The sequence below is a fragment of the Pan troglodytes genome, chromosome 20, assembly GCF_028858775.2.
Source record: "Pan troglodytes isolate AG18354 chromosome 20, NHGRI_mPanTro3-v2.0_pri, whole genome shotgun sequence".
In the NCBI taxonomy this organism is placed as follows: Eukaryota; Metazoa; Chordata; class Mammalia; order Primates; family Hominidae; genus Pan; species Pan troglodytes.
In genome coordinates, this window is record NC_072418.2 from 43,300,846 (window position 1) to 43,315,371 (window position 14,526).

The window sequence follows — 14,526 nt, forward strand, 5'->3', positions numbered from 1 at the left end:
TTGCCCAGGCTGGAGTGCAGTGGCACCATCTCAGCTCACTGCAACCTCCGCCTCCTGGGTTCAAGTGATTCTTCTGCCTCAGCCTCATGAGTAGCTGGGACTACAGGCTCCCGCCACCACACACAGATAATTTTTGTATATTTGGTAGAGACAGGGTTTCACCATGTCGACCAGGCTGCTCTCAAACTCCTGACCTCAAGTGATCCACCCATCTCGGCCTCCCAAAATGCTGGGATTACAGGCGTGAGCCACTGCGCCTGGCCTAGACTGTTTCTTTCCCTGGCCCAGGCCCTGATGCTGGGTCATCCCAGTGGAACATTCCCCCCCCACCCCACACACCCTCCCTGGGCTTCTCTGGGTTTCTAAGGTCCAAGGGATGAGGCCCTCCCTGGTCCCCCCAAGAACACCACACAAGTTATGCTCACCAGTGACAAGTGTTTTACCAACGAACACATGAGTCAGGGGGAAGTTACATGGTGAGGTGGGAGGGCGAGGGATAGAGAGGTCCCCCTGGATTGGCCTCAGCCAATTACATCCCGAGTCTGGGACCCAGCCCCACTGTCTTCCCGCTGGAGGCTGCAACGGTTCATCTTCAGCTGAGTCAGCTGGATGTAGCGGAGCACATTGGTGTCTGCAGGGGAGGTGGGCAGGGCATCATCTGGGTGTCCCGGGGCAGCAGGTGACTTCCACACCTCCCTGGCTCACACCCCATTCTCCGAAGTATCCAGCAGCTCGCTCACACAGCCAGTAGAGCCAGAGCCCTTCCCCAAAGCCCCAGTCACAGTCGGCAAAGCGGAGCCATCGCACACCTCTATGCGCCTGTATTTGCGGCACCCTCTGCCAGGAATGCCTCTTCGCAGAGGCTCCCGTCACACTTCTCATCCTCCAGCGACATCTGCAAGAAGTCTGTTCTCTCCGAGCCACTTAACAGGAAAACTAATCTCGTCTCGGCTCCCACAACCCTGCACCTGTTGTAATCCCTCTTCCTTCTTCATTGGCTCTTAATACAAAACTGAGTGTTGTGTCTGCCCTCCTGCACTCATGTGTGTAAGTGCACACATGCACGCACACACACACACACCCCAATTTCCTGGCATCGCCCACCCGAGTGGATGAGTGGATGGTGCAGGAAGTGAATGAATAGGTGTGTGTGAATGGGTGAGTGGAGGAATGAGTGTGTGCGGTAGGCAGGGGTGGGACAGGGTAATGGAGATGACAGTGGGTGGATAGGGAAGTAACTGAGCAGGTGAATAGGAGATATCAGATGTGGCAATGACGGTAGATGAGAAATGGCCGGGGAGATGTCAGAGGAGCGATAGGTGGACGGATGTTTGAATGGCGGGTGAAGGGCGGGGTGGATGAATGGATGAGTGGGCGTGTAGGGAGTAGGTGGGTGGCGCAGCCCTACCTAGAAGCAGCTCCGCGGGAGGAGGGCTCTGCTGTTCTGCCCTGATCTTCCTGCCTGTTCCCTCCGCTGCAGCCCCTTTCCCCGCCCTGGGCCCAGCCCTCACCTCTGCCCCGCCCCGCCACTCACCTGTGGGTTCGCGGCTGCGGGCCTCCTGCAGGTAGCGCAGCGCGCGTGCGTAGTCGCCCAGGTGGTAGAAGGCAATGCCGGCACGGTAGGTGGCCTTGAAGTTGCCCTGCTGCTTCTCCAGTACCTTGAGACAGTACTCGCGCACGCGCTCGTAGTTTACCAGCTCCGACTGCAGCAGGCAAGCTGCGAGGGCGCCGCGGCCGGCACTCTCAGAGCCTGCTGGCACCCCCAGAACCCACCTGACTGCGAGGAGCCGAGGCTCCAGGCGGCAGGGAACCAGGCCTAAGGGATTGCTCCGGCAACCAGGGGCGCCAATCCGCTCGCCTATCGAAACAGGCGCAACTGCGCCGCCGCTAGGGGGCGCCAAAACACGGACAGGCGCCACTGGGCGATCCACCCAGAGCTGTCGGTGGGCAAGAGCACTAAGGCCCCGCGCGGGGGCGAGGGCCGGGACCTCGAGAGCCTGGCTCAGGGCAGACTTCCTCACCTTGGGTCCACGTGCGGCCAGGGGGTGGAAAGAATGACTCAGGGGAAGCGGGGCCCTGAAGACCCGACCCAAAGACCATTTCCTGCATCCCAGCTCCCTCCAGCCACAGACCCCTGTCATCCCCTACCCCTAATCCCTTTCCTTGATCAAGCTCTGAAGGCTCCCCCAGAAGCCCACAGCCCTGGACCCTTCAGCCCCAGGGCCCCTGCCCCCGAAGTCGCCAAGCTCTCCCGATTGCCCCCTCCCCTCGTGCCCCATCCCCCCACCCCCCGACGGCGTACCCGTGAGGGAGTCGTAACACTCCACCTCCGTGCTCTCCACCAGGCGCCGCTGCTCCTCGCTGAGGCGCGCCGGCCCGGGGCTGCTGGTGGGCCCGGGGGCGGGGGCGGGCAGGCCGCTAGGGCGGGCCCCCTGCGCCGCCTTCAGCTGCAGCAGCGCTCGGTGGTACTTGCCGATGGCCTCCCGGAACTTCTTCTCTCGATAGCAGCGCTGGCCCTCTGCCTTGAACGCCACGGCGGCACGCAGGCTGCTGTCGAGCGCCGCGCCCAGGCTCCCCGACGGCTCTGGGGTAGGACCGGGACGAGCCGAGCCATGGCGGGAGCCCGAGCCTGGGCCCGAGCCCGGTGGGGAGAGGGCGGGAGGCGGGCGCGGCGGAGGCTCCGGGGCAGCGCTGAGCATCAGCACCGGGGACAGCGCGCCGCGCTGCATTGTGGGAAACTCCTGCCGCCGCCGCTGCAGCTACCGCATCGCCCCCCGCGGGGCTGGTCCCCACCCTTTCTCCGCCCCCTCACCTCCGGCAGCCGACTCCGGCTGCCCCCTATGGGTCTAGGGAAACCCCTCGAGACTTCCCCCATGCTCACTCTCAAATTAACCAAGTCCTAGTTCTCCAGCCCGCCCCCCGATTTGTTCCCATTCCCCTTACCCTCCCCAACCTCCTGCCTGCTCTCCTCCCCGGTGCCCAAAGCTCCCGAAGATTTCTAGAAGGAAAGGACGAGCCTGGGGGAAAGAGCAGGAAGACATCAGCCTCACGGAAAGCTGGCTCTCAGCCCACTGGCCATTTGGCATATCGAATGAGAACACAGGATTTGGACCCAAGCTTCCCAAATTCAAATCCCTGCTTACTTTCTCACTAGTGGTATGACTTAGACAGCTCGCTTAAACTACCTGGAACTCTGTATCCTCATCAGTAACATGGGACAATAATATCACCTTTAGGGCCAGTCGAGGTGGCTCACGCCTGTAATCCCAGCACTTTGGGAGGTCGAGGCGGATGGATCGCTTGAGGTCAGAAGTTTGAGACCAGCCTGGCCAATATAGCAAAACTCCGTCTCTACTAATATACAATATATACAAAATTTTTGTATATATACACAAAAATTGGCCTGGTGTGGTGGCGTGCACCTGTAGTCCCAGCTACTCGGGAGACTGAGGCAGGAGAATCGCTTGAACCTGGGAGGCAGAGGTTGCAGTGAGCCGAGATTGTGCCACTGCACTCCAGCCTGGGTGACAGAGGGAGATGCCGTTCTCAAAACAGGAAAGGAAAGGAAAGGGGAAAGAGGAAAGAGAAAAAAGGAAAGGAAAGGAATTAAAAATAATACCACCTTTGGGATTCATCTGTTAATTTATGAAACAAATATTCACTGACGTCCTTTCTGTGCCCAGCTCTGTGCTGGATGATGCTGGGACATAGCAGACACTGCGTGAGCTTCAGACCCTACTCTCACTGGGCCCCAGTTCAGTGGGAAGACAGACCAGTGACCAGACAGTGACAGCCATGAGCAGGCTAGCCTGGGAAGCACAGGCAGAGGGGTCGGGGCCGAGGTGGAAGAGGCACAGGCAGAGGGGTCGGGGCTGGGATGTGGGAGGTACCTGCGCTGGGCTGAGGTGGTGATAAAGTCTTCCTGGAAGAGGGAATAACTCTAAAAACAAAAGAGATCTCCTTCTTGCCCTCATCCAGCTCGGCTGTCTATGGGGGAAAACAAGTGAGAGGGCAAACAAGTCCCCAGGAAAGGAAGCATGCAGGAGGCTTTCAAGAAAAAAAATCGAGGATGAATGAGTCAATTGCCCTTCAGTCCTCCTTTGCCGCCTCCTTAGCTGTGGGACCTGGGCCAAGTTCCTCGATCCTCCTCCTTCGGCTTCGTCTGTGCGACATGAGGATAGAAGGCAAGTTAACCTCAGAGCGGTTGCAGAGACCGAATTATCTTATGCAGGTAAGGCACTTAGCACAGGGCTTCATACATTAATGGGCAATTAACAACTGGTGTTTCTTATCGTCCATTAGACTCTGAGTCATGTGATCATGAGTGCCTGGCTCTGAGTCAGCATCCATATATAGTTGTTGAATGAATGAGTGTGTCAGTGAATGGCATTATGCATTACTACTCCTTCCCCCTCCTCTGAGACTCTAGCTTGGGTCTCAGCCCCAGGCCTCCCCACTCTCCCCAACTCCACCCCCACAGCACATCCTCCAGCTGGAGGTCCCATGGCAGGTCACATGTGACAGACAGAAACCAGAACTCAGCACCTTCCCTCTCAACCAGAGCATCTGCCTCTATCTCTTATTGTACTTTGCTGTAAAACGCTTTTGCTGAGTGAGTTTCTCCCTTATCCCTGGGGTCCAGCCTTGAACACCTCAGGGGTGCAAACATTTTCCTCTCTGCATCTCCAAACCCAGGCTCAGTTAGGAGTGTAAAACTCGTGAGTTTGAGTTCTTGAGCAGTGCACACACCTTTCCCTACCTCCGGTGTGTCTGTTTTGTAATGAAAAACACAGAGATCTGGCTGGGCGCAGTGGCTCACACCTGTAATCCCAGGACTTTGGAAGGCCGGGGCAAGTGGATCACCTGAATTCAGGAGTTCGAGACCAGCCTGGGCAACATGGCAAAACCTTGTCTCTACCAAAAATACAAAAAATTAGCCAGGGGTGGTGGCGTGCACCACTTGGAAGGCTGAGGCGGGAAGATTGCTTGAACCCAAGAGGTGGAAGTTGCAGTGAGCTGAGATCACACCACTGCACTCCAACCTGAATGATGACAGAGTGAGACCCTGTCTCAAAAAAAAAAAAATAAAAAAAAGGAGATCCGTTGATTCATAACCACGTTTTCTGACGAAGTAAATGCCTAGGTACCCAGGCACAGTAGCACAGGACAACTGTACCTAAAATCACAGTCCTGCTGGGATGCAATGCTAACACTTTTACAACACCTCCTAGGTGTCAGACATTGTCATAAAGCTTTCCCTTTTATTTATTTTTTATTATTTATTTTGAGATGGAGTCTTGCACTGTCGCCGGGGCTGGAGTGCAATGACGTGACCTCGGCTCACGGCAACATCCACCTTCCAGGTTCAAGCGATTCTCTTGCATCAGCCTCCTGAGTAGCTCGGATTACAGAAGCCCGCCACCACACCCAGCTAATTTGTTGCATTTTTAGTAGAGACGGGGTTTCACTATGTTGACCAGGCCGGTCTCAAACTCCTGACCTCGTGATCCGCCTGCCTCGGTCTCCCAAAGTGCTGGGATTATAGACTTGAGCCACCGCACCTGGCTGCTTTACATATATTTTAACTCACATCGTCACCACAGTGTCAGGAGGTTGGTACCATAATTATCCCCACTGACACCTGGGCACTTCCCAGGTTAAGTATATCAGACCCCATTGATAAAACTCTTACTATCCAGGACTTACTACTACAAACTGATGACCTTCGCAGAGCATCTTCCAGGCTTGGGAGAACCTATCTTCATAGCCCAGTATATGTGATGTGTTGGGCTTGTACAACCATTAAGAAATATTGAATTAGGCCGGGTACGGTGGCTCAAGCCTATAATCCCAGCACTTTGGGAGGCCGAGGCGGGAGGATCACCTGAGGTTAGGAGTTCGAGACCAGCCTGGCCAACATGGTGAAACATGTCTCTACTAAAAATACAAAAATTAGCCGGGCATGGTGGCAGGAGCCTGTAATCCCAGCTATTTGGGAAGCTGAGGCAAGAGAATCATTTGAACCCGGGAGGCGGAGTTTGCAGTGAGCCGAGACCGCGCCATTGCACTCCAGCAGCCTGGGCAACAAGAACGAAACTCCGTCTAAAACAACAACAACAACAACAACAAAACAAACAAACAACAAAAAAAAACAGACTGAATTTTTTAGTTGACATCTAAACGCAGATATGGAATTGCAGAACCTCAGGTTTACTTGAATAAGATCTGAAAATCTGGCAACATCGAGGTAGCATTTCTTCTGACCGGGATGGGCATTCTCAATTCCCCCACAGTCCCCATCTCTTGTGATTTTTTGCCAGTCCTTAAGGGATCCCAGTTTTATCCCGCTGAATGACTCTTGGGGAAGCCCACCATTGCCCCCTGGTGGAGGAGTTCAGAATTTGCATTTTATCTCCCAGCAACCATTAAAGGAAGTGGTGAGCACATCCAATCAGAGGGATGCGAGGCCTAGAAAGCGACCAATCAAAAGCGAGAGGGGACTGGAATTCGACCAATGAGGGCAGAGAGCGCTCAGAATAAAATAAATTCTTTTATTGAGATGAGAGACGGATACACACTGGGAGGGTTTTGTTTTTTGTTGTTGATTTTTTTGTGACTGAGTCTCAGTACTCAGGGAGGCTCAGACTGGAGGCGGCAGAGCAGGCAGGCGGCGGCAAGGCTGGTCCCCTGGCGCTGGGGCCGCGCATACTTGAGGAAGATTGCAGCGCGACCGGGCGCGGGACCTCGGAGTGCAGCGCGGGCCATGCACGGCTCGAGGGTGCCCAGTTCCTCGGGGCTGCAGCAGGGAGATGGAGAAACTGAGGCAGGGCAAGGGGTTGGAGATGACCCATCCTTGGAACTGGAGACTAAGAAGCGTCGATGTGGGTCCCCAAGGACAGGTCGGGGGCTCTCTTGAGATCGGGCACGCGTCCCGTCTTCAACTGGAGTGACTAGGCGAGCACCGGGGAGAGGTGGACACCCGATTCTTCCTACAGGGCGCGGCTAGTGTGGAGTCAGAAGACGTGAGGAAGCAAGGAGGGGAGCTGAGGATGGGCAGCCATCCTCTCTATGCTGGGCTCACAGGCTGAGGGAAACCACGGTTCGCCCTGCCTCCTGGTAGCATGGTTAGCGGCCCTAGCAGCTAAAAGAACACCCCATCCACCACCAGATACAGAGATGGACTCGAGGCCTGGGAGATCCTTCGTTCTCAGCCCTGGAAGGCAATAGGAGCATCTTCTGGGCCTGGGAGACTATCTTCCACCCTGGGGCAAGGTTAAGAGAACCCAGATCTGGACTAATGGGGTCCTCCCACCCCATTCTCTCCCACACCCAGAAAAATCAAGTCTAGGTGCCACCTCCTCCTCAATAATTGTCTCTCATTCTCTGAGACCGTAAAAATGACCAGGAAGGTAAGTCCCTGAAGCTGCGGTGACCCCATACACTTCCTCCGCCAAGACTACACCTGTAAAGTTCTGGCTGGAGCCTGGAGCCCGCCCCGTCGAGCAAGCGGTGCGCCAGGCTCAGAGCCGCAGCCGCACGACGACCCGGCTCCCATCCCGCCGCCTCGGCCTCCAGCAAAGACAGCTCCAGGAGGTAGGTGGCAAGTAGCATCACCTGCAAGTGAGGCGGGGCGACTGTCAGGCCACGCCCCACCTCGCGCCGGCCACGCCCCCACCCCGCGTATTCACAAGGGCTCACCTGGGGGCTGCTCCCTGCCAGCGCGGCCAGCAGCCCGAGGCACAGCAGCGGGCCCGGGTAGTGCAGCCGGAAATCCAGGCGGCTCAGGATGCGGCGCTCGGCGCGCAGCAGTTCCGCCCGTGAGAAGGAGTCCGCGCTCAGGAGGCAGAGGAAGGCGGGCTGCAGATGGGGGATGCGGGGGGGGGGGGGGGGGTGAAGGAGTCTTGGATCCGGGCTGTTTACTCCCTGCCCTGGAAAGGCCCCAAGTTCCGGACCTCAGTTTCCTGGTGTGTAAAATGGGGCCATTGACTTGTGTCTGGAAGTCTTAGAGAGCACGGGCTTGAGGGTCCTGGGTTCAAGACCTAGGTTCGAGTTCAAACCCCATCATCTGCTCACTGTGTGACATAGGACATTCACTTAAGCTCTCTGCCTCAGCTACCCCCCGCCCCCCGTAAAACAGATACTACTCCCTGCTTCACCAGGCAGTTCTGATAAGGCACTGAACTCATGCATGTTGACGGTAACTATTCAAGATGGACTAGTTTATATTATTTTTATTTACTTTTCTAAATTAGAGACGAGGTCACCTTGGCTCCCCAAAGTGATTTGTTTTGTTTTGTTTTTTGTTGTTGTTGTTGTTTTTTTTTTTTTTTTGGAGTGCAGTGGCGCGATCTCACCTCACTGCAACTTCCGCCTCCTGGGTTCAAGCAATTATCCTACTTCAGCCTCCTGAGAAGCTGGGCCTACAGGCGTGCACCACCACACTGGGCTAATTTTTATATTTTTAGTAGAGACAGGGTTTCACCATGTTGGTCAGGCAGGTCTCAAACTCCTGATCTCAAGTGATCTGCCGGTTTCAGCCTTCCAAGGTGCTGAGATTACAGGCGTGAGCCACCACCCCCAGCCTTAAGACAGACTATTCTAGACTGAGTCCAAGTTCCAACTGCTTGATTTGGGGCAAATGTCTTCCTCTCTCTGAGCCTCGGTCTCCTCTTCTGTTTAAGGGACACATTGACAGCCTCTCCCTCATACATGTTGGGAATCCCAGACTCAGCACGGTGCTTGGCACACAGTAATCACTGAATCAGTTACTCCCCAAAGGACTCCATCCACCCTCCCAAACCCCACCCCGGAAGTACCTCGGGAAGCACGCACTCTTCCATTTTGCACGCCACAAACAGGCAAGCCACGCCCAGCAGCTGCAGGCGATGTAGGCGCACGCGGCCAGCGCTCAGGTAGGAATCAAGCAGGTGAACCGCCAGATAAAGTGTGTCACCAGCCAGACCCAGGTACTCCTGAGGAGGGGCAAGGGTGACCACAGGGTCCCGGGCGGCGACGCAAACTCAGCCCCCCACACCCTTCCAGATACCTACGTGCACCTGGACCAGCCAGTCTACCACCAGGGCGCGCATCTCCGGGGTCACAGCGCGGGGCAGGGCTCTCAGGGGCAGCACGCGGCACACCTGGGGTTGGGGCAGGGACGCTTCACTCTCCACACCTGTGTCTCTGCCTGTCTCCTGAGCTCCAGCCCTGGGTGCAGCAGCCTCCTCCAGTCAGTTGGACATCTTAGGCGTGCCACACCCAAACTGGACTCCAAATGAGCTCCTCTTCCGTGTCCTCACCTAGAACTCTGGGCTTCGTTCCAGATGCCTCCATACCCACCTCTCCAGTCTGTAGCCCCCAGAGCCACGTGGACTCCTGGGCGTCTCCCCCTAGGTTCCCAGACTTCACTTTTTTTTTTTTTTTTTTTTGAGACAAAGTCACTCTGTTGCCCAGGCTGGAGTGCAATGGCGCAATCTTGGCTCACTGCAACATCCGCCTCCTGGGTTCAAGCGATTCTCCCGCCTCAGCCTCCCGAGTAGCTGGGATTACAGGCATGTGGCACCATGCCCGGCTAATTTTTATATTTTTGTGGAGACGGGGTTTCACCATGTGGACCAGACTGGTCTTGAACTCCTGACCTCAGGTGATCCGCCCACCTCAGCCTCCCAAAGTGCTGGGATTACAGGTATGAGTCACTGCACCCGGCCTCAGACTTCAACTCTTGACCACCAATCCTCAACCCCTCTGCCTCAGAGCACCCAGAAGCGTCTTCCCAAAGAAAGATCTGACCAAGGAACTCCCCAGCTTAAAACCCTTCCATGGCTCCCAGTACCCTTGGAGAAAACTCTGATTTCTTTCAGGCTCTGCTCCAGCATCACCTCTTCCCTCTCTCTCCCCACAACCCACACGTCAGCCACAGCTGCCTTCTTTTTGGCTCCTAGACTATACCAAGCCCATTCCTACCCCAGGCCCTTTGCACTTCCTGTTTCCTCTACAGAGAGGGTCCTTCCCCAGCCCCTTGCTCGACCTTTCCGTCATTCAACTAACATCTCCATGACTTTGTCTATACTCCTACCACCCGATCACTATCTCTTTGTCTCAGCATTTTCACTGTGAAGATGTCTCCCTGTGTGCTTTGTCTATTTGGCCGCTAGGCTGCCAGTCCCACGAGGGCAGGGACTTCTGCCCACAACACAGGTGTCTCTCAGGTCCTAACAGAGATCCTGGCCCAGGAGAGTCGCAGGCAAGACGTTCAACAAACTCCTCCCTTCAGTCTTCCTTCTGCAGCAGGGATATCTGAAGGCTGGCGAGGCCAATGTTTTGGTTTGCGTGGCCTTTCCCTAGTTGTTCTATGTGTTTGCTCATCTCCCCAGAACGAGGCCAGCATTGCAGCATCTCCAGCACCTAAAACATTTGCTACTAAACCATTAAATATTTGTTAAACAAATAAATGTGGAGGATAAGTACAGGGGACCATAAACACCCCAGGAGGGGCTGCAAAGAGCCCTGGGACGGTGGGAAAGGGCATTCCCAGCGGTAGAAACGGCGCTGTGTGAAAACAAAACAAAAGCCTGGACGTTGCAGGGAAAGAACGCCGGCTGCCAGTGATAGGGAGGAGACGCTGGAGCGGTGGGAGTTCAGAGTGGTGTTGAGTGGGTGCCGGGCTGTAGGCCGGCGTCGCCCTCACCAGGGCAGGCGGCGGGTAGGCTCACCATGACTTCGGCGAAGATGTCCCCGGCGTACTCGCGTTCTCCCTGCAGCCCCAGCGCGCTCAGCGCCTCCTCCAGCCCCGGCGGCCTCGCCAGGCGTCTTGGGGAGACACTGGGGCCCGCGGGGAAGCCGTCGGGGACTGCGGCGCTTGAAGGCTCTGCGTCGAGGGAGGCAGCGGGACTCTGCAAAGGAGAGGGCCTGGGGGCCCAGCGCCTAACAATAGACCCGAGCCGGGAGCCGGACCCCTGGTCCCTGCCTCTCACCAGCATCCTCCAGGAGGGTGTTGCGGGCGAGGCCAAGCACCGACCCTTGCAGCTAGGGGAAGAGACGCGCGGCGGGCGCTTTAAAGGCCCCTGGGCGCGTGCGCACTGAGCCCGCCTCGCCTGGGCAGGTGCACAAAGGTGAGTGCCCCGCAGGCTGGCTCTGTCCTCTCGAAGCCCTCTAAGGTCGGACAGCTGGAGACAGATCCTCATCCTGCTGCCCGGAAGCAGCCCCTCTGGGCCTCGCTTTCCTGACCATAAAGTCGGGATGATTTCACAATGTAGAATCAGGGTTTGCACCGTCAGAGGATGGATGTACAAACATAGATCGGAGGTTAGAATGACCCTTGTGGTGTCGGTGTCGCAATGGAATTGGAGATAAAATTGTGTGAACACATGGTTGTTTATATAGAAGTTAAGTGTTGTGTGGCCGGGTGTGGTGGCTCACTCCTGTAATCCCAGCACTTTGGGAGGCCGAGGCGGGCGGATCACGAGGTCAGGAGATGGAGACCATCCTGGCTAACACGGTGAAACCCCATCTCCACTAAAAATACAAAAAGTTAGCTGGGCGTGGTGCCAGGAGCCTGTAGTCCCAGCTACTCAGGAGGCTGAGGCAGGAGAATGGCATGAACCCTGGAGGCGGAACTTGCAGCGAGCCGAGATTGGGCCACTGTACTCCAGCTTGGGCGACAGAGCGAGACTCCATCTCAAAAAAAAAAAAATTTTTTTTTAAAAAGTGGTTTGTATGCAAACATGTATTTCCTAGCTTAATCCACTGGGAGAGCTTAAGAGCAGCGACACCCCAATAGTGAGAAGCACCCCTAACATCCAAACCCTGGCTGCCGCATCCCATTCTCCACTAAAAGGAACCAGGGCTACTTGGAGAAATGGCTGATCCCAGGGTCATACAAGAGAAAGTACAAGATCTGGAATATTTTTGTGTGGCAGAAAGTGTCCCAATGGCAGGGCAAGTCACATAGATGCAGAAGTCACTAGCTAAATCTAGAAAATGTGAGCATCAAGATGATAGTCATGGATCACAAACCACTGAATAAAATTAAAATACAAGTTTATTCTGATATAACTCAGGCAGTGGGAAAGAAAAGCTCTTCTAATCTTTAGAACGTGAACTATAAATGTGTTTTGTTTTCAGACAGGGTCTCGCTCTGTCACCCAGGCTGGAGTGCAGTGGTGTGAACATGGCTCACTGCAGCCTCAACCTCCTAGGCTCAAGTGATCCTCCCATCTCAGGCTCCCAAGTAGCTAGGACTACAGGTGTGCGCCATCATGCTTGGCTAATTTTTAAATTTTTCTGTAGAGACTGGGGTATCACTTTGTTGCCTAGGCTGGTTTTGAACTCCTGGGCTCAAGCAATCCTCCCACCTTGCCTTCCCAAAGTGCTAGGATTACAGGTGTGAGCCACCATGACTGGCCGAACTAATAATGTAGAAGGATGGAAAATCCTATTTGGCAACCACCACAGCATCATTTCATGCAAGAAATATCAATAGATGTTCAAACTAGTGGGTGAACATCTGATAGGAATCGGGATATCTACAAAATGTCTCTACACAAGATGCTTATTAACTGTGTAAACCAAAAGGTATCTGAGATAGGTGTCAATCAATTTAGAAAGCTTATTTTGCCAAAGTTAAGGGTGTGCGTGTGACACAGCCTCAGGAGGTATTCGGGGCACAGCTTGGTTTTATACGTTTTATGGAGACATGAGACGTCATCAATATGTGTAAGCTGTACATTGGTTCGGTCCGGAAAGGCAAGACAACTCGAAGCAGGGGAGGGGGCTTCCAGGTCATAGAAAGGAGACAAACGGCTGCATTCTTTTGAGTTTGATTAGCCTTTTACTGAATGCACAATTTACAGGAAGAGCCATCCATGCCTAGTCTGGGTCAAACAATAGGGCAGAGGAAGCCATCAGATATGCATTGGTCTCATGTGAGCACAGGGATGACTTTGAACTCTGCCTGTCTTCTGTCCACAAGGAATTTCCTTGCGGGCAAATGGAGAGACGTAAGTAGCTTTAAAAAAAAAAAATATATATATATATATATATATGTATACATATATGTATACATATATATATATATATATATATCTTTTTTTTTTTTTTTAGGCCAGGCGCAGTGGCTCACGCCTGTAATCCCAGCACTTTGGGAAGGTGAGGCAGGCAGATCACTTGAGGTAAGTTCGAGACCAGCCTGGCCAACATAGTGAAACCCTGTCTCTATTAAAAATACAAAAATTAGCTGGGTGTGGTGGTGGGTGCCTGTAATCTCAGCTACTGGTGAGGCTGAGACAGGAGAATCGCTTGAACCCTGGAGGCAGAGGTTGCAGAGAGCCAATATCGCACCATGGCACTCCAGCCTGGGCGATAGAGCGAGACTCCGTCTTAAAAAAGAGAGAAAAAAAAAAGTGAGGCAACCAACCCTGGTTGAGGGAAAATAACTGCAAAATAACTGCCCTGTGAGTTTCACACCTGCCAACTGAATGCAACATGTGAGCCTGGTCATTAGCTGGGAATTTTTAACATACAAGGACATTAAGCATGACCATTAGCGAACACTATAAAATCTGTACAGAAGAGCAGTTTCAATGTTAGCTTCCTGACCTTGATAACTGGAGAGCAGTTATGTAGCAGAATGTTCTTTAGGACAGGTATACAATGTGGAGCAGGAGGTGGAGGGGTGAATGTAACATTCCGATCCCATTTTTGTCCGTTTTAAGTAAAATGCTATGACAAACCTGGCGAAGGGTATATTTTGTAATTCTTCTACATAACTTTTATTTTTGAATAGATTGACAGTTCCCACCTACCCCACACCCAATTTCCCCAATGAACATCTCATATTAGTGTGCCCCATTTGTCACAATCCGTTAGACCAATATTCATCTATTAAGTCCATGCTTTATTCAAGCCTTCCTTTTTCCCTACGTTCTTTTTCTATTTCAGGAGACATTACATTTAGTCACCATGACTCTTTTGGTTGATCTTGGATGTGTCACTTTCTCAGACTTTCCTGATTAACCACCTTGGCAGACAAATCCCTCAACTGAGATCTGTCTGATGTCTGCTTCCTCTCAGTGAGGTGGTGTGTGTCTGCAGGAGGAGGATCAGAGGGAAAGTGCCATTCTATCACATTAAAGGGATACTGTGAAGGTGATTCATCGGCAATGTTGGCCTCAATTGGCTGGATGATGTAGTGTTTGCCAGAGACCTTCACTGAAAAGTTACTTTTCCCCCTCTCCACACTGCACTCTTTGGAGGAGTCACTGCAGCCCACGCCTAAGAAGTGGGGGTTCCACAGCCCTCCTTGAAGGCTGTCTACAGAAATTACTTATGATTTTGTGTAGATTTGCGTATTCTCCCCATTTTGCCACTTAGCAATAGACTTATTTCACATTTTAGGTGAAAACCCAGTATTATGCTATTTATTTTGTTGTTCAAATTCTTTTCAGCTTTGGCCACTGGAAGCTTTCTGTTGGCTCCTGTGTCCCTGTGACTTAAGCATATCAGTGCGTGCTTTCAGGCACTGCAAGA

The 14,526-nt window shown here is 53.6% G+C and overlaps 2 protein-coding genes across 5 annotated transcripts; both read right to left on the bottom strand.

Annotated features, from left to right (window-relative positions):
* Positions 1 to 415: 415 nt before the first annotated feature.
* TTC9B (tetratricopeptide repeat domain 9B) lies at positions 416 to 2,943 on the bottom strand. The gene is made up of 3 exons (XM_016935961.3): positions 2,303 to 2,943; positions 1,535 to 1,717; positions 416 to 631 (listed from the first exon to the last, which is right to left on the bottom strand). The coding sequence occupies exons 1-3, from the start codon at positions 2,727 to 2,729 to the stop codon at positions 522 to 524; spliced, it is 720 nt and encodes a 239-aa protein (XP_016791450.1). The 5' UTR covers positions 2,730 to 2,943; the 3' UTR covers positions 416 to 521.
* A 3,588-nt stretch (positions 2,944 to 6,531) lies between these two features.
* CCNP (cyclin P) lies at positions 6,532 to 12,810 on the bottom strand. 4 transcript variants are annotated; one of them, XM_009435595.5, is made up of 6 exons: positions 10,713 to 12,810; positions 9,051 to 9,140; positions 8,817 to 8,972; positions 7,699 to 7,857; positions 7,463 to 7,614; positions 6,532 to 6,796 (listed from the first exon to the last, which is right to left on the bottom strand). In XM_009435595.5, the coding sequence occupies exons 1-6, from the start codon at positions 11,181 to 11,183 to the stop codon at positions 6,631 to 6,633; spliced, it is 1,194 nt and encodes a 397-aa protein (XP_009433870.2). In that variant the 5' UTR covers positions 11,184 to 12,810; the 3' UTR covers positions 6,532 to 6,630. The 4 variants fall into 4 exon arrangements, with proteins under 4 accessions (XP_009433870.2, XP_016791451.2, XP_016791452.2 ...); XM_016935962.4 differs by having other exon boundaries at positions 7,463 to 7,857; XM_016935963.4 differs by lacking the exon at positions 9,051 to 9,140 and having other exon boundaries at positions 7,463 to 7,857.
* Positions 12,811 to 14,526: the final 1,716 nt, after the last annotated feature.

Bases quoted from the DNA above. Each gene is read 5' to 3' on its own strand.
- TTC9B (XM_016935961.3), bottom strand. From the start codon at position 2,729: ATGCAGCGCGGCGCGCTGTCCCCGGTGCTGATGCTCAGCGCTGCCCCG. The intron at 1,718-2,302 runs GTACGCCGTCGG...GCGCCCTCGCAG, and splicing joins GTGTTACGACTCCCTCACGG to CTTGCCTGCTGCAGTCGGAG. The intron at 632-1,534 runs GTGAGTGGCGGG...CCTCCCCTGCAG, and splicing joins CCGCAGCCGCGAACCCACAG to ACACCAATGTGCTCCGCTAC.
- CCNP (XM_016935962.4), bottom strand. From the start codon at position 11,183: ATGAGGATCTGTCTCCAGCTGTCCGACCTTAGAGGGCTTCGAGAGGAC. The intron at 8,973-9,050 runs GTAGGTATCTGG...GCCCCTCCTCAG, and splicing joins ACTGGCTGGTCCAGGTGCAC to GAGTACCTGGGTCTGGCTGG. The intron at 6,797-7,462 runs GTGTAGTCTTGG...TCCCTGCTGCAG, and splicing joins CTCCAGCCAGAACTTTACAG to CCCCGAGGAACTGGGCACCC.